The sequence below is a fragment of the Volvox carteri genome, assembly GCF_000143455.1.
Source record: "Volvox carteri f. nagariensis unplaced genomic scaffold VOLCAscaffold_29, whole genome shotgun sequence".
NCBI classification, from domain to species: Eukaryota; Viridiplantae; Chlorophyta; class Chlorophyceae; order Chlamydomonadales; family Volvocaceae; genus Volvox; species Volvox carteri.
Genome location: NW_003307572.1, coordinates 1,333,816 through 1,352,558, shown reverse-complemented (window position 1 = coordinate 1,352,558; position 18,743 = coordinate 1,333,816). Strand labels below are relative to the sequence as shown.

Below are 18,743 nucleotides of genomic sequence, written 5' to 3'. Positions count from 1 at the left end.
CGTTGGCCAGACTGTGTCGCGGGGTTGGTTGGGTTTGCCCGCCTCCCTCGATTATTAAAGTTTCATGGTAGCCGGCCCTCACCCGGCCTACCTACCGATTGAAGACGGCTGTTTACTGCTTGCAGGTACCCTTAGTGTGTAACGAACGTTGATTTCTCATGAAAACACTTGTTTTTCATCCTCACTTTGGCTATTAGTACCACAACAGTGGCAAAACCACTGCCCCCTGGGGACGTGTTACTTGCCCCTTCGTGCTCTGTTTGCCTCCAAAGCCCAGCAACATAAACGAAACTGCATTAGCTTACGATGTGCTAAAAAGGAATGAAAACCTTAGCATGTGTTGGCCACATGACGGCTGTGGCTCCTGAAAGCGCATGCAGTTGGCCGGTACACGACCTCCACCGTCACTGGCATGCTAAGCGCCCTGGCGGACTGGCAGTGGTTCATGAGGGTCTCGCCAGAGGCATATATCAGCCGCGACCCGCTGGTCAAGCGAACCCTGGGCCAAGAGTTGCGGAGGGCTGCTGTGAGGCCGGAGTCGGCACCGACCAAGACGAAGGCACCCCTGCCCCAGTGGGTGCTGGAGCTGCTCGTGGCGTGGCTACGGTGCAGGGCAAATGCAGAGCCGTGGAGGGTGATGGAGTTCACCCAGGATGCCTGCTGGCTGGTTTTGGGTTTTTTCGGGATGCTCCAGAGGAGTGAGTTGGCGGCCCTGATGGTGGGCAGCGTTGAGGAGTTGCCAGGAGGGGTTATGGCGCTGCAGGTCATACATAGCAAGACGGACCAGAAGGGCACGGGGGTGTTGGTGGGCCTGGCAGCGTTCACCCAGATCGGCATCCCCATCGCTCGCATAGTGTTGGCACCTGGAGTGCATGAGAATGGCCGGAGTTCACTCCCCGCTCTTTGTATGGGGAATCACTTGGCCGGGCAAGTGGGGCTCGGCTTGGCGGCACAGGGTTTTCACTGGCAGGCTGCATGTATTGCTGGGAGAATTGCAAGGATACGAGCTGGAGCGGAGGATAGATCTCGCTAGGATATCGGCCTACAGCTTGTGCAAGGGCGGGGCCACCACAGCTGCCAATGCTGGGGTGGGTCTTGAGGAGATTAAGGTGCACGGGTGGTGGAGGTCCGATGTGGTGCTGGTCTACATTCGCTGGTCCGTTGCTGTGAGGCGGACAGTGGTGGAGTGAATGTGACGCGACTGGTTGGGGGGGGATGTTTCGCTGGGTTAGGCGTGGGGCCAAAGTAACCCAAGCGAGGCCGTCGGCTGCCTGCTGGTTACCAATGCGGAAGAGCACAGTAGCCCGGAAGGGCCGCACGAAGTAGCATGCGTGCTCTGGCAGGCAGGCTGGACGTCTTTTCTCCCCAACCATATATCCACATCCCTGGTGCCGTGTTCTTGTTAGTCGTGCTGTAACTAACGCGTTTGGGTTTCTCGTCCCGGTGTCTTGGTCTGGCTAGCTGCTCAGCCCGGATTCAAAATCTTATTTTAGGCGTCGCCTAAAATGTGGTTTGCAGACGGGCGTCAGAGCGGTGTCGTACGGTGCGGTTGGTTGTTGTCTTGAGCTGCTGTTTTGCTCGGTGGTGGTTCATCTTGTCTTATAAATCTTCTTTGTGATCTCTGACTCGGCTTCTGGTTGGTACGAACTCTCTTTATCAGAACATCTGCTAGTTGCCGCTGTTATTGTCTGCTGGTCAGCGGTGTGGACCTGGCGCCCCATCCAGTGCTTATACTTCGCCATTTGCACTCCCGGTTGCTTCCCATCTGATGGGTACTCCTCTGGCAAGACAGTCAGACGCGTATGGTCCCAGCCACTCATCAAACGCTCTCTTAGTGCCGTTATCATCGCTCCTTCGGGTAGAGGTCTACTCAGCAACCAGTCTTGCACTCCAAGAAGGAAAACAGTCGTAACATTGAGATTACCCAACCCTCCCATTCCGGGTTGGTCAGGGCATCGGTTATCTCCTGCCGTAAAACGGCATGAGCAATGGATCCCACTTGCTTTTGAAGGCGGTTCCAGAAACGGAGGATCTGCTTCACCATGTAATATTGTAAGGGGAGTTCAGCCAGCTCCACGTACAGCAGCCTGTGGGATGGTCGTGCCGTCCCCACTACCTGCCTCATGAATAAAATTTGCAGCTGGACTGCGCTATCCTTCAAACAGGCTTCAAACATGCCAAGATATGAAAGTAAAGAATAATAAGGCTCCGAAACTTCTGGAAACCCGGTGGCAGGCTCACTGTGCATACTAGGCGCCTCAATGACATCCAAGCATAAGGACACATGTCGCAGTGCTAGGCCAGGTCTGAGCTCGTCAACAGATGACGGTTGTAAAATCATGTACTGTTGCGCTTTGAATCCTAGAGTTCATGGAGCGCCAAGCTGAAGAGCTGGTTTACAGAGGACTTACCCTCCTTGTGGGTCCTCACAGTAAGTGGTGGGCAAGGGAGGGGAGCCGCTGATGTTCCCCGTGGTACCCATGACACTTGTGACGGTCGAAGTGGCGCATGGGTCCGAGATGGTGACGTAACGCCGTACAGTAGCATTGGCGCGGGCGTTATCCCACACCCAGAAGTCTACCGGGAAGATGGTCCCTACCGGCGCCAGCGTGTTGATCCCACAGCCTGCCAGCCCGCGCAGGCGCAGTGTGTAGCTCTCTAACTCCTGCCAGGGTGGATTTCGGGAGTATATATCCATAACTGCTTGCATGCGTGCACTTTACAAAACTGAGCTGTGAAGTTGTAAATGTGTGTGTGCCTCTGTGAAATGTATGGGTTTGGAGGGGGGAGATGAAGCACTAGGGACCAATCAAATGCCGAACTAGACTCAAAAGCAGCCACGGCATGCTTAATGACTCGAACTACGCTAGGGCCGTCAAACTGAGACCAGGCTCATGTCCCTAACAACAGCCCAGCGAAACGCATGAATTCACACACCCAGTACCAGGTCATGTCCGATACCATGTAAACTGATGCATATATTGTGCACAATAGCTGCTTCTGATGGCAATATGAAGAACCCAAGTCTCACGTAGATGCTGTTCCTATGGCGGCAAAAGTTTCAAATGCAGTCCAGCAGCAGAACACTTCATTGTGATTTGCTGGTATATCCACCTAACCGTTTCCACCTCGGCCCATCTTCCACATCCTTATCTTGTTGTTTGTCTGAAACTATTTTTCCTCGCCCGGGAGGCCGGACAACCTTCAAGATCCCGACAGCTTGTCAACCCAGGCATGCTGCATGCTGCTGCTCCGATCTTCCAAACAAGACACACTCTCGTACACATACATGCAGATATACGCGCTCATACACGTGCGCATGATGCTCTTACGTGCACATATTTTGAGCCGGCCAGTGCTGCATTGGTCGGCCTACAAACGTACCCGCGTCGTGCACCCTTCGGCTGACAAACACGCCGCCGGTGGACAGGCTATGACCGCGCCTGTCAGATCGAGAGCAACCAGCACCGAAGAGGATGTAGCCTCATTCCTTGATACGGCGCCATCGGGGTCCGTTGCTCGGGCGCCTGGCTCACACGGCTTGTCGAAAGTCGGTACACTGCCATTGCAATAGTCGTACCTGCGATGCGTGTGCGAGCCGTTGTGTGTATGGCGGCCGGGGGTCTTAAGGCGGGTGTGGCGTCTCCTTGCCCTTTCCGATATCTGCGGGTTCTAGGTTTCTCCCCCCTTAACATCTGTGCTTCCACCTCGCCCCCTGTTTCAGACCTGGGAGGCTGCCGTCCACACCGAAGCATCACAATGTCACTCACCTCTATTGAGCCGTCTTGCGTACAGTGCACGCCACGCATTTCCATTATCCTTCAACTCCTGTCCCTACCCCCTGATTCAATCTTAGCGTTTATGCTTTCTCTCCTAATCGCCCCGGCCCCAAGCCATGGCTACATGCACGAAACCCCATGCCCCACACGGCCCATGCAGCCCTCCGTCTTCAGCCTTGCTTACCTCGCGCCCCTCATAACATGCACCAGCATCGATGCTGCTTCCGAGACGCGGAGCTCGATGGTGGGGGCCTGGTTAGGCGGAGTTTCCTGCTGACTAACGACTCCGGCTGCTTGGGGTCTTCCAAGCTTGCCGATGGATCCAAGCTCGCTGAGACACACCTGGTCCACAGAGCAGGTCACCTGACACGCCAAAAAGGACCCATGGGTCAGTAGGCGTGGGTTGGTGGGTGATCTGGGTCGGGTTGGGCTATAAGTGAGTGTATCGGTGGGCGTATCGGTGCACGTGTTGGTGAGCCACAGCGTCATGTACGACTAGTACAAGGCATACCCGACAAGGCGGTACGACTGGGTAGCGGCATGGGCCTGCTTCCGCCTCCTGGAACTCACATTATCGCTACATAACTGTTCGCCAGGGAGGCAAGCTGCCCGGACCACCAGCGTGCGCATGGTGGCCGCCGTCCTGCCACCACTGTTGGAAACATCGTAGGTAATTGTGTACACGCCGGGGATCGAACTGGAAATGTTGCAGGCCAGCAGCACCGGCACGGTAGTGTATGCCGTCGCCGCCGTACTGGAAGGCGTGAATGGCTGACCGCATACCCGCAGCCTGCTGGCCAGGTCCCCTTCCAACGGGTCCAGGACGCGTGCACCGGCGTCGCAAGGGAGACTAGCCGGCATGTCCTTCATGCACCTGGTGCAAATACGCGCAATAACAAAACGGAAGCGAAATTTGTGAGTGGGTGCATCCACAGGAGCAAGTGAGGGCACAAACATTAAATCTGCATTTTTAGGAAATCGGCACGGAAGACCGCAACATAGTCGGCAATTCATCCAGGTACACAGATCATTTCGTATGCAGCAAAAGGGTAAGGACGCGGATACACAGGTGGCTCATGGATAGATGGATGCCGTGAAAAGGCATGCCCGGTTCCAGATACCAGGTCATTATGTATTCACGCGGGGAAGAAGAACAAGAACAAGAACAAGATGCAAGGCAAAATTGTATGTTTTAGTGATCTGCGTGCTCCAGCTTCCACCACTCTGACTCCCCAGACAATCCATCCCCATTGCCTACCTGTCAAAGCTGCCAAACTGCGGGATTTCCACCAGTCTTGGGCCCCGCAGAGCGATGCGTGGGGCGGACGGGTCATTCATTGGCTCCCACCCATCCGCTTCAACACCCCACTGGCTGGTGGCGTTGCTGCGCTTGCTGCTGCCTTCGGCGCTCCCACTGCTAGCGCTACCACCACCGTTGGCGGTGGGGTCACCAGCCGCGCTGTTGAAAGCAGACGAATACCGGCCGAAACCGCACACACCGCTGACCGTGCACTGCCCTTCCCCCTCGTCATCCACACAAAACGTTTCTGGCGGGGTGCAGATGATCTTGATTAAGCGCCAGCCGACGGCTGCCACACCGCTGCTGTCGGTCACGCTGTATCGAATGACATAGCTGTGCAGAGCCGGCGGAGGTGTGGCAGCGAAAGTGTCGACAGCAGTGATGCCGTACACTTGGATAGCGTTCGTCAGGTTGATTGTTGCGCCGAATTCGTCAATGTCGAAGGCGGTAGCGCCTGATGGCCAAAGTTTGGTGAGTGGAGAGGGGTATGCAGCAACAGAGAGAGCTACAATAAGGGGCTGCAGGTTGAGGGTGTAAACTCGTCTCTACGTAAGCAAACGCAATCTCGTCACATTCTCATGAAATGAGACGACCATGAGATGATTAAATAGTGAGCTCCACGTTATAGCTGGTCGCCAGAAAGTTCTCTCGATATGACGACGGGTATTGTGGCTGTCGTACGTGGTGGGGAAGTGGGACCCCTGCATGTGCCTTTCCCTGCCAGGGCTTTGCCAAAAAATCGCTGGCTGGCATGATCTCTGTTGGTACAGAACCGGGTACTTGGTCACTTCTCAGTCTGCATTATAACAACCATTTGCTGTAACATCTATAACATGCATGTATCCTGCCAAGGACCATCGTCAGCCCCTTCCAGTCTGAAAGGGTGAACCTGACGGCCTGGACTTCATCCGATGATCAGGATTCGTTGCCAAATGTACCCCCAAAACCCAAACTAAAAAGCACGAGCCTTTATAATCACAAAAGCGCTTCTCAACATATTGGCAGAGAACTTCAGCCTGTCGATATTGCTTACATACGCCGTACTGTACGACAACTAGTACACACGGCCCAACCTGGATCTGTCCAGGCTGATCCATACGGCACTTCATCCAGTATGACCGGCTCGCCAGCGGTGCTGATGTACGGCTTGCCAAGGCCCATAAGGAGCAGTCGGGGGGCCTGGGTGTCCTTAGGCACCGGCAGCCGTATCCTGGAGGAAGCGAACATAAGCTGGGCTTGGCAGTTCCAGGTGCTGTACAGAAAAGGTCACCCACTCATCTTATCCCCACCAAAAGCCCCGCGGCCCAAGTACGACGTGAATAGCAAAGCAGCACGGAAAGCAGGGGACTTGGGAAGTGTGGTTGAGCACACAATCCGAACCCGCCAGACATAGGCTGGTGCAGTGATGGCGGCTTCTGGTTCATTTGCTCCGGGTTCCTGGCATGGGAACACCATGCACCCCTACAAACATCCCCGGTTGACAGGGCACATGCGAGTCCGGAGGTTGCAGCAAGCACCCGGCATGCCCTTGAATAATTCCTATTGGCGTTACGATGTTAGTCGCTTGCCCTAACATATTTCGCCCGTCTTCATGGCTGAGCAGAGGCAAGCCGCTTCTCAGCCTGGAAATGCTGCTCCCATTCATCACATGGTGCACGGAAGCCACTACCCGCCCACCTGTTTGCTCACCCGTTCTTATCGGCACTATCTATGGCAATTTTGTCCAAATTAAACACCAGTGTGTTGGACGTGGTTGGCGTAGATCCACCACGACTGCTGCCACTGATGCTGCTGTGGGCTCTGCTGTTGTCCAGGTCCATTCCCAGGGATATTGTACCGAAGACCAAATCTAAGAGGTTGACGCACCTGGAGGTAATTGAGGGGTTTCGGTATGGGGGCGTGACAAATTTCAAAGCAAGGGACTGACGGACATAGTGCGTGATGATGTGTGTGGAGGGCATAAAGCACGACTGGAAACACCCAGGATTTCCTTATAATGCATGCAAATTAATTTCCTGTATAAATGTTCTGTTGTGTACAGCTTGTGGCTGATTTATCTGCAACGATAAACAGCAGTGCACTCTTACTACAGGAATTCGTCTGTAAACGTTTTGCGTGATCATCTGTCCATCGCGCCGATTGGTACAATAGAAAGGGACGGTCCCTATCGATTTTACCAGGGCACAATTTATAAATGATTAATATAATCTTTTAAAGTATTTTTTACAGACACCCAGGTTCGTTCAGTTCTCTGTTATGGTGCTGAGGTTTGGGGTCCTGATAGGATTGTCTCCGTTCTGCGGTTAGATAGAGGTGTTTTACCCGCTGGTAAGTCATATTTTGATTTGGCTTTGGAAGATGGTATGGTTCAGGTCCAGCGTGACTTCTGTTTACGTTGTGCTGGGCTCAAGCAGGTGCCTTACAAGCTGTTGTACAGGGAGTTGTCTCAGTTGCCTTTGCAGTACTTTTGGTTACGCCTTGCGTTTTGTTTCTGGAATAAGATAGTCAAGTCCCGTGGGTCGGTCTATCATGATGTGTTAGTAGATGATCTCCGTCTGGCTCTTCTGTCTGATCTCAAAGTGGATTGCTGGTCGTCTAAAGTGCTCATCATTTTGCGTTGGTTGGGTCATGAGTGGCCTGCGTGTGACTCCGTTTCTCAGAAAGTAGATGTGTACTCGTCTCAGTTGATTCGAGTGGGTAAGGTTCTGGAGAGGTTATCTGCGTTCCTTTTAAGTGACTGGGATCAGTTCAGCCAAGGGGGTGATCCGCGTATGTTCCAAGGTAAAGGGGTTTCGCTTTGCAGGTATCATAACTGGATGGGCTCCCCTTCACCTGCAAGCGAGGGCTCCGATCCCACAGGCTATTTGCGTGTTTATTTGCCGGTCAACCAGGTGCGTATGGTTGCCAAATTCCGTCTTTGTTGTTGGCCTTTGGAGGTCAACAAAGGGCACCATAGGCCGAGAGAGTGCCGTACGTGTCAGGTCTGTACGTCGGGTAAGGTTGAGGATGAATATCATGTGCTGTGCTATGGAGTGTGAGGTGTATACTGAGTTGCGTAATAGGTTTTTGATTAACGTTGAAGATACTGATATGCGCAAGGTATTTCTTAATACCAATCCGAGGAAAATCGCTACCTTCCTTACTGAGGTTTTTGATGAGCGTCAACAGCGTGCTCTGGAGCCTCACGGCTCGTGAGGGCACCCGCCGCGTCGGCGGCGGAAATACTGTAACCACATAACATAACATAACAGACGCTCTCAGCAGTGAATTATTTTTCATTTAGGGCGGGTCTCAAGCTATTCCAACCTAAGTAACAAAGTTGCTAGGGTCGTCGTAATAAATTCCTTAAGTGTGAGGCGCTGGGGGGGGCTACACACCCCCCAGACCCCCCCGATAAGTTACAACTCCCCTCATAGACCAAGAGTCACGCACTGAGTTGGCGCGTTTTGAAGCGCCCAGGGGGGCCCCGACCTGTAGGATTGCCCATGTCCGTGTGTGTGTGTGTGAGTGTGTGTGTGTGTGTGTGTGTGTGTGTGTGTGCGTGTGTGTGTAATGGACCAAACATAATATCTCGCCCGGCTGAAACGCGTTATAGGTACTATATAGCATTCTCTATCGCAAGGTATCTCGCCTGTAGCCAACAAAAATTGTATGAGCACAAACAAGTTTGGCTGCCTCAATTGACCGAGGCCAAAGTCACATCAACGCCTCTCGGGCTAAATTTAATCTCAAAAGGTACCGCGTATCTCATACTTGAATTCTTAGATGACGGCGTATGATAACTCGAACTCCCAGGCCTTGAGTGTGTAACGGACCAAACCTAATATTATAGGCAGGCGGCTGGCAGGCGGCTGGCAGGCGGCTGGCAGGCGGCTGGCAGGCGGCTGGCAGGCGGCTGGCAGAGGTTAAGGCCTGACTTCTGCTCCCGGCCGACCTGAGTTCAAATTCGCTTGCCGGCTCCTCGGGTGTTTGAGGAGTGTTGAAATGGGAGGTGGCCCCCCATCATATGGACGATGTAGGACGTGATAAAATCAACTTGCGAGCTAATCAGGAACTAAGTTGATGCGCCGTTGATCCGCTAGATTTGGTTGGATGCTGGTGGTGAGTTGCCGAACCCAAAGAATACATTCTGAAGTCGGATGGGGTGACGGATTAGGGTGCCCCTCTAGCAGGGGAGAGCAGGGACTGCCCCGGGAAAGGGGGCCGCTGGCGAAGTTAACCACCCTGTAACAACATACATAATATTTCACCCGGCTGAAACGCGTTATCGGTACTATATAGCATTCTTTATTGCAAGGTATCTCGCCTGTAGTCAACAAAGATCGTATGAGCACAAACAAGTTTAGCTGCCTCCATTCACCGACCTCAAAAGTCACATCAACGCCTCTCGCGCTAAATTTCATCCCGAAAGCTGCCGCATATCTCATAATGGAAGTCTGAGATGACGGCGTATGATAACTCGAACACCCAGCTTGTGTTACCATTTGCCGGCATGGGCAATCTGACTTGCCACCAGCAGGCCAACAAATTTGCTTTCGTTTCTCTATGAAATACACAAGCTGCTTGTTTATACATTTACTTTGGCCAATGCACGGGGCCTCCGGAGACTTGCGGTGTGCCCTGATGAAGCTCGCGGCTGTGGGGCGGATTGCTGAGGCCGCTGGCGCTTCGGGGATAAACACCACAGACAGCACCGAAATTCACCCAGCTTTCGTTACCATTTGCCCACACGGGCATTCTGACTTGCGGTCTGCCGCACTTTTCATGCGGCATGGGATGTGATTCACGTGGAGCCTGCAGGCGGTGCTGATGATTCCGCTGGTGCAAGCTTAGCTCCCACACCATCAGCACTGCTGCAACAAAGCACATCTCCCACCGCGTTGACACTACCCATCGATTGTCACACATGCCGCGCTAGCTACCGGCCTGTATGGATGCAGGGGGGCCCCGCCCTTTCTCCGGCGTCAAGGAAGCCGACACCCAACTTGTTGTTCATGTGTGCACTCTTCATGCACATGTGTAGATAGTTCTGGCACTGTTTGTGAGCAATAAGTAAATTTGACCAAGCAAAGGCCCAAAGCAAGCAGCCGCATAGCAAATCACAGGCCGTCAGCCGCCGCTGCAAACCACAGCACACTAGGACTCTACCGGTGCATCATGTACCGGCCGGGTCCTGGGTAAACATCCACACACACAGTGCTAGGTGCTCGTCCAGGCGGTTGCGGGTGAGGTCCTGCAAGTACCCCATGGCCGAGAACCGCCACCATCCTCCACCGACCCCGGCACCATCACTAACACCAGCTGGGCCAAAGCCGAAAACTCCATTAAGCCGCCGGTGAGGGCTGCACAGTTGCTGATGGCCTGCCACACCCATGCTGTGGGTGTGTCATCAAGCAGCACCTGGTGCTCATGCTTGGATGTGGGTGCGTCATGCAGTGTGACATGCAGTGGATGCTCAGCAGGAACGGCGTGGTCTGGCTGAGCCTTGCCGACACCCCGTTGTGCACGCCCGTCATCACACTTGCACTGTCAGTGCTGACCGCTACGGGCTTGCATGCCAAGTCCTCCTCCCCGAGGTCGGCCTCCATGTTCAGTGTATCCAGCACCAACTGCGTGATGTTCTCAGCACCGCCATCCCGAACGCCTTTATCAGGAAAATTTTTCAGGCTTATCTTGCTGTTTTGGTGTCTGTTCAACGTTCGAGTTGTTGCCTTTTGTGTGTTTGGCTATGTGAGGACCGGTCATACATTCTGCTATGCCGCGTTGACTCATGGGCTTGACCTTCTTACGGCCCCTCATATCTATTCTAGGATTGAAAATAATAAGTTCTGCACACTACGGAGCAATCTGGCAGCAATGGACGTTTTTGGCTGAAGGAATGAAAATGTACGGGTCGGCCTCATTCATTCCTTTTTTCCAAAGGCCGAAATGCCTGTTTATTCCATTTAAGTAATATACTACTTAAAAAACGCTGGCTCTCAGCCAGTGTTGTGAAGGGCAGTGAGAGGCCTTCGCCTCTTGGTGTGCTCGGGTGGAAGGAGAGGGGGACTCCATTGCCAGGCAGTGAGCCCCCCCGACACATATCTTCAGTTGGGAATGTAGGGTAGCCAAATGCAAGCATGTTTGTGCTAAGGCGGGTGTGCGTAGACATGTAGATACAGTAATAACGGCGTTTTTTATGGAAAAGGACTTGAGATGCCCTCGACATCTTCTCTGTTAGAAATACCATTGCAAGGTCTTTTACCTGTAAGAGCTACCGTTGGTACAGATGCAGTGTGCCTCACGGAACGCGCTGTGACCTCGAATCCCTCCGAACTCCTATTTGCTCTCCCGTGCTGGCTTCCCCTTTTTCCTGCTTCAGAGACCTCCCTTCCAACCGCTCTCTGCCTCAAACACCACGACCGACATCCCCTGCAACAAGCACCGCTCACTTACATCCCGCCGATGGAGCACCGACCCAGCTTAAAGCAGAAATATTCTCCTTTCTGCCCGCAAGCGTCCGTAATGACAACAAGGCGAAATCTTGGGCTTGCAGGGCTGTGGCACGGTATGTCGGCCGCGGGCAGGTTGGGGAAGGAAGGGGAGAAAAGCAACAGGGTGGTGAGATCAGATGAAGGCGTGGACTGGAAAGCTTGCATGGGGGCAGCTGGACCTAGGAAAGGTCCTATGCAGGAAAGATAGAGCGAACGGAGAACATGCAGGTACTCGTGTGCACAGATACCAGCACAGCCGCGGCACTGTGCTGGCTATGATAACCGAAATCTTATCCGTACTCACATGCCTCGGCTGTTCCAGGCACTGTACTTGATGACGTACACCTCTCCCGGCTGATTGGGCCGAGTCATGTCAATGTACAGAGCCGCAGCGCCTCCGCTACAATTAACACCACTGTGGATGAGGTCAACAACGCCGGCGGTCATGTCAACCGCCAGCGCCGCTGCTCCGCCAGGCGGGAGGCGGCAAATCATGTATGACCTATTAATGGGGAGACTGTTCGCATCAATAATGTCGTACACTGCGACAGGCGGCTCGATAAAGGTCTCCTTGGGAGAGAAAGGGGTCTCCAAATAAGCGGCACCCTGACAAGGAAGAGGGCAAGAAGGGTCAATAATCACCCATGAATTGTAGGTATTGGCACGCAAGCAAGCGGTAGGTGTTGCAGTAGGCCCTGGAGGTGCGCGGGTCTTGATAATAGTAGCTGCTGTGTGTCTGATCAGACACACAGGGATTCATGAATCCCTAGGCCACAGCCGGAAACCTACTTGTATGCAGCAGGCCTGAACTTGTTGACCTGCCCCCCTGACTTGCGCACACAAGCACCTCAAAGACTACATTAATCTACAGGGATGCAAACCTGTAGTGATATGGATGGAGGGTTGGTGTTCGCGGCCGCCACCGCCGCTATGTTAATGGTGATTCCAACGCCTGCACCGACACTCATGTTCTGCAGCAGCAATAGCTCCGGAGCCTGTGCTGCCAGCCCTTCCCACCCAAGCACGTCGTTTCCGAGATTAGGAATACTGGATTCCACTTGTGTCCCTCCGCCAACATTAGGGCGCAGACGAAGACTGGGCGTCGCCACGGAGCAACGTACATCTGTCACCTGACGTATCGTGGCACGCGGTAAACGGGGTGACTGGTGGAGATGGGCGTCTGCTAGCTCCAAAGGTCTGAGGAACAACCTGGATTCAATGTGTGTCTAAGCCGAGGATTCGATGCAGGACTTGCTATTTTTTTGCTATGTTACAGAGTGGGAGGCTTCTGGGCCGCTTTATCACATTGTCAGTTCTATAATTTATAGCACCATCCACCACTACCACACTGTACTTCGCCATGCGAACTGTAAGTCCAAGGCGGCGGATCCAGCCTTCAGGGACCCCTCCTCCATTCACCTGAACGTCCGAGGAGACGGAGGGTTCGGCAATCGCCACCAATCCAGCGCGCGCATCTGGTCTATCAACTGCGATCTCAACTCCATAGCTCAGCAGCTAGCCATAATCTCGCACGCCCGACTAATTCGGGGGTCTCCCCGGGAATCGAACCCAGGACCAGAAACCGCTAGTTTAGAAGTGTCAACCCAGACCAACAGGACTTGCAGCATGTGTATGCGTAAGGCCGTGAGCCTTCATGGGGGTGAGAACTGTAAATGGGGTTATTGTACGAAGGGATCAGCTCCCCAACAGCTGAGGTATTTATGACCAGCAGTACTGATAAGAGCTCACCTGCACACCCGAGATGTTCAGTTGTGGATAGTCCTGGTGCTGTAACACCAGGGAGGGCAACTGCAGGAGCCGAAACACCAGCCAGTCCAGGGATGTCTGACCAGGGGTTGGACCGAGCAGAAACATCCAGTTCGTGGGGAACCAAACCTGGGGGTTGCGGGCATGGGAAGGAAGGGCTTGGGATGGGGTGAAGGGGTGGGAAAGCCGGAGGCAAGGACTGCAAGGGACAAGGGAGGTTTGGAGGCTAATCAGGTCCCACACAGGGGAGACTGCAGAGGCCGCAGATGTGGAGGATGGGGCCGTGTGAACAAGTGGCAAGTTGGCCCGGAGAAAATACAATGTACAGGTATTTGAAGTCACGAGCCAGCTTTCTGGTAGCTCTCTGGCAGCTTTATAGCAGCTTTCTGGCAGCTTCCTGGTAGCTTTGAGGAAAAGAGAGGATTGAGGAAATACTATGTCTGGCGGCGAGCCACTAGCATAGCATGTCACGGAAATGTGCATGAGCACCATCCAAGTTGAGAAACTAGCTCCATTCCACATACGGGAGCACTACTAGGGAAACCAAAATGCGCATTCAACCATTCAACCACAAAAGGGAGCTTGTGCCGCGAGAGAAGAAATCCGCATGACTCGACTACATTATACGATGTGCTGCACCGGAATGTATGTATTGATGGTGTGTTCTGTACTGTACTGTACGACAGGTACAAGATTGGAATAGGAGGTGACCCCTGTATTCGAATGGAGCTTACCAGGACATAAATGGTAACTGGAACGGGGAATGAGGTTAAGGCAGAGGACTGCATTAGGGACCTTCCACGGCGGCGGTTTAGACGGCGCATTGTGGTGACACCGCTGCTGCCGCTTGCGGTTTCTGTTGCCACGTCGTCGGCATTATACGATGCACGGACATAATCAATTGACGGCACACCAGCATTCTTCATGAGGACGGACCTGCAGCATATGGCAGGCCGTATGCCTAAGAGTTAATGCGCCGCCCATCTCCTATTGTTATTCCGTGTGCCGACTGTGTGCAGTATTATTATGTGCAGCCTGAGCTGCCAGCGCTACTGCAACTACCATTACCGATCCCTGTGCCTGTGCCTGCAGACATGTACCTGGAGCCCGTGGAGTGTGCCCCTGCTGTGGTGTATCAATATGATTGATTTGTCTGAATCTACAGCACGGCACTTTACCTGAAGTCCTGGAGCAGTTCTGCAGCTTCCCCCATGTAGATGGCAGGTTGGAGGGCGGGGAGGTATGCTGTGAAGGATACCCAGGGGTTCCACGTTGCGCCTAGGACAATCCCAGCAGGTGGTGGCTGCTGGGACCATGCTGTAGGTGGCGCAAAGGTGCAAGTGGCAAGGGGATTGGGCTTTGCCATCGTGTAAACAATATTTAAAACATGCCACGCTGATAGTCACATGCAGGTGCACGAGGGTGAAGCCGGCTGGCCCCATGCATAGCTTGCTTTGCTTGATAGCACCGAAATTATGTTTTAAAAGAGGACAGTCGGGGGCCCCTCATTATAAGTGTGCGATTGGTGAAGTTCGCAGATCCTGGGCAACAGACTGTAAATAACATGTTACGAGTCACAAGTTCTGCTCAAGTGCGGTGCAGGGGTTTCCATAGAAGCCGGGGCCCCCATGGATGGTCCATTATTGGATGGTGATTAATGTGGTGCCAAGCAAGGACTTTATTGTCCTCCCCTGCTCGCTTTGGCTCGAGACACGCCTGAGCATGACTGCAGTAGCAGCAACACTACAGCAGCAGCAACACTGCAGCAGCAGTAACGCTGCAACAGCAGCAACACTGCAACAGGAGCAACACATCGTCGTACACATCGTTTCTAGTATGGCATCATGCCTGCTGCTAGCTTTTCCTGTCGTGTTTAGATGTCTGCATCAGCGGCAATAACCGCTGGGAGGTTGGTTTAAGCACCGCTGGCCCACCCTTGTTTTACCGTACATGGGAGAGTCTAAAGTGCTGTTGTTAGGCAGTACTAACTTGCGAGAAGGGTTCAGCTCCCTTCGCATCTCCCTGAGCAAGTCCTCCATCTCGGACGGGGACTGACGAAATGTCACAATAACAAACAAACTCACAATCCTACGAGATTGCAAACAACCAAAATCCTACAGGATATGCCCGGGGGCACCCGAGGATATTCACTCGAGGGGGGGAGGAATGTGAGAAGGGTTCAGATCCCTTGACATCTCCCTGAGTACTCTTTGCTGGTGTTACATAGCTGCTTCGTGCTGAGTGTGAGCTGTGCGTGTACGGCCGGCCTGAGGGTCGTACCAGACTGCTTCTGCTAAACCATTGTGTGCTTTTGCTGCGTGTTGCACGACCGGTTGTCCTTCGGTTTTCCGTTTTCCCAGAGCAGTGAGCTCCTGTGAGCATGTGTGAGCATGTGTGAGCACATGTACTCGTATGTGCTTATGTAAACACTTGCATACTTGTGTGATATTTTCAAACCCCGCTGCACCACCGGTGGTGGTACCACAGCTCTCGAAGGTAAGACACACATATTGTGCATATCAAGTACGTATGATATGACAAATCGTAGAAATGTCAATGTGTTCAAATGGCCCAGAAGCCTCCCACCCTGTATTTAATTCAATTCAATCCAATTCAATATCAAGTACAAAGTGTTAGGACAGTTATTAAGTGCATGGCTGCGATTTCTACGCATGCTTCATTGAATTATCGTGCAATGAGCAGGCCGAAATGCTTGGTGAAGCTGTTTTATCTCGACTTCAGATCGGTGGATGTCAGAATGCTGTAATACGCCCTAAAGGATACTACAGAAGCTCGGCATTTCCCATGGTTGTCGAAAACCAGCCACACATATAGTGTTGACAAATTTCCTATCCTTGCTTCTGTTTAAACAGAAATTTTGGGCAAGGTACCGGGATTGGTCCAGACGCAGCAGATGTTGTATGCCTAATACTTCGACTTGTTTCATGCCCTCCTTATACAAGTTACAAGTTCCACACGAGTGTGGGGGGTCCGTCACAGCCGGGAGGCCATGGACTATAAATATTGATAGTTGATTCCACTGTACAACCAACTTATATATGCCTGCTTTCCCCCTTCCTAGAGACAGTCGGTGTCGGCGACAGTGGTCACCGCCAGCAATGGCTGTGCTGACTCAGACATTGGCCACTGCTATAAGTTATAACGAATAGCAGTGTCTAGGTCTAGGTAATTACCTAGACACGGCAGGAGAGAAGCTTCTAGAGCTAACTTCTAAGTAAGGTTCTAAACGGTAGCCAGCGTTTTTTATTAAGTAATATATTACTTAAAAGAAATAAACAGGCATTTTGGCCTTTGGAAAAAAGGAATGAATTGAGGCCGGTTTTTTCGAACCGTGCATTTTCATTCCTCCAGCCAAAAACGTCCATTGCTGCCAGATTGCTCCGTAGTGTGCAGAACTTAGTATTTTCAATCATAGGATAGATATGAGGGGCCGTATGAAAGTCAAGCCCGTGAGTCAACGCGGCATAGCAGAATGTATGACCGGTCCTCACGTAGCCAAACATGCAATAGGCAACGACTTGAACGTCGAACAGACACCAAAACAGCATGATAAGCCTGGAATTTTTCCTGATAAAGGCGTTTGGGATGGCGGTGCTGTTGTCGGTAATGCATCGCCAATGGTGTTGCTGCCAGTGGCGACCGATGATACGGGCGCCATTACCCCTGCCCTCCAAGGCGGGTGTAATCAGCATAAGCGCAAGCTATCACCTAATCAGCTCGACAACAACAGCAGTGAATGCCGCTGATCTATTCCAGGCGCCGAACCCGAGCGCTCGCCATGCCAAGCGGGCTCAGACACAGCGCATCCGCAAGGGCCAGAGCGACGGTGTATGGCGGGATAGGCAGAAAGAGAACCCCTACAGATGGCATGAGGGGAGATGTAACTTATGGTGGGGGTCTGGGGGGGCCGGAGCCCCCCCCGGCGCCTCACACTTAAGGAATAAATTGACGACGAACCTAGCAACTTTATTACTTAGGTTAGAATAAATTGAGACCCGCCCTCAACGAAAAAAAACTTACTGACGGTAGCCTGTCGGCTTGTCAGTTTGCTAGTTGGTCCAGGAGACCCAGATCACTAGGATATCGTACAATTACCCTTAGCGGTTCACTACTGTAATTAGGCATTCTGCCTACACTATCTGGAGTCTACATATCGGATGGAGTACAGTGTTGGAATTTTGTACACAGCCAAGGTGCGAACATTCGATCAGCTTAGAGCTGTGCCACTCCAAGAGCAAGGCCAAGTTAACTCTCAACAATGCCGTACGAATCTTGGCTCTCTACAGACTAGCTAGTCAATGAAGAGCGCAGCAAAATGCGTTGCTTATTGTAAACTGCAAAAACACGCGTGGAGTATCGGACATTTCAGCGCAAAATGCGCTGGAGGCTTTGGCCAAGATCATGTCTGCCTCAGCGTCAGGTTAAAGCTGTGTTAAATGCCGTGTATACAGCGTGGCGCCAGCCGGGCGGGGGTTGACACAGGACGAAACATCCAGAGCAGCTGTTTCGAATAATCCATCAATCATACTCATACACAAATACTATAGAAGTATTTCACATCTGTTATCGACTCATCCAAGCTGTGCACAGATAAGATATATCTCCTTATATAAGGACTTACTCCGGAACGTAAAAAGCGGCGATGGTGGTAATGCTTTTTTTGGTGAAGGTGCTGGGGGCTGTGGAGGTAATGGTAGAGGAGGCGGTGTTGGGGGCCATGGTGGAGCTGGTGATGGTGGTGGAGCTGGTGATGGTGATGGTGGTGATGGTGGTGATGGTGGTGATGGTGGTGATGGTGGTGATGGTGGTGATGGTGGTGATGGTGGTGATGGTGGTGATGGTGGTGATGGTGGTGATGGTGGTGATGGTGGTGATGGTGGTGATGGTGGTAATGGTGGTGATGGTAGTGATGGTGGTGATGGTGGTGATGGTGGTGATGGTGGTGATGGTGGTGATGGTGGTGATGGTGGTGATGGTGGTGATGGTGGTGATGGTGGTGATGGTGGTGATGGTGGTGGTAATGATGGTGGTTGTGGTGGTGGTGGATCTGGTGGTGGTGGTACCACCACCACCGGTGGTGGTGGTAGTGGTGCTGGTGGATAGTTTGGTGGTGATAGTGGTGGTAATGATGGTGGTGGTGGTGGATCATCTGGTGGTGGTGCGTTTGTTGTTGTTGGTGGTGGTAATGATGGTGGTGGTGGATCTGGTGGTGCTAGTGGTGGTAGTGGTGCTGGTGGTGAGTTTGGTGGTGATAGTGGTTGTAATGATGGTGGTGGTGGCGGTGGATCTGGTGGTGGTGGTGGTGGATCTGGTGGTGGTGGGTTTGGTGGTGAGTTTGTTGGTGATAGTGGTGGTAATGATGGTGGTGGTGGTGGTGGTGGTGGATCTGGTGGTGGTGGTGAT

At 52.7% G+C, this 18,743-nt stretch overlaps 2 protein-coding genes across 2 annotated transcripts in view; one reads left to right on the top strand and one right to left on the bottom strand.

Moving 5' to 3' along the window:
* Nucleotides 1–330: 330 nt before the first annotated feature.
* VOLCADRAFT_93103 (uncharacterized protein) lies at nucleotides 331–14,685 on the bottom strand (the record flags this gene model as incomplete). The annotated part of the gene is made up of 16 exons (XM_002952344.1): nucleotides 331–601; nucleotides 2,412–2,665; nucleotides 3,385–3,580; nucleotides 3,964–4,142; nucleotides 4,350–4,653; nucleotides 5,038–5,533; nucleotides 6,153–6,289; nucleotides 6,769–6,945; nucleotides 7,912–8,062; nucleotides 10,243–10,454; nucleotides 11,515–11,616; nucleotides 11,857–12,158; nucleotides 12,434–12,682; nucleotides 13,302–13,448; nucleotides 14,054–14,255; nucleotides 14,498–14,685. 16 exons carry the CDS (start codon nucleotides 14,683–14,685, stop codon nucleotides 331–333), a joined length of 3,567 nt encoding a protein of 1,188 aa, XP_002952390.1.
* A 3,306-nt stretch (nucleotides 14,686–17,991) lies between these two features.
* The window catches only part of VOLCADRAFT_93102 (uncharacterized protein), a gene marked incomplete at both ends in the record, with an annotated part of 9,979 nt that continues 9,227 nt past the window's right edge, over nucleotides 17,992–18,743 (top strand). The window contains one exon of the mRNA XM_002952423.1: nucleotides 17,992–18,669. Coding sequence (XP_002952469.1) covers nucleotides 17,992–18,669 — 678 coding nt within the window. The remainder of the gene's footprint in view (nucleotides 18,670–18,743) is intronic.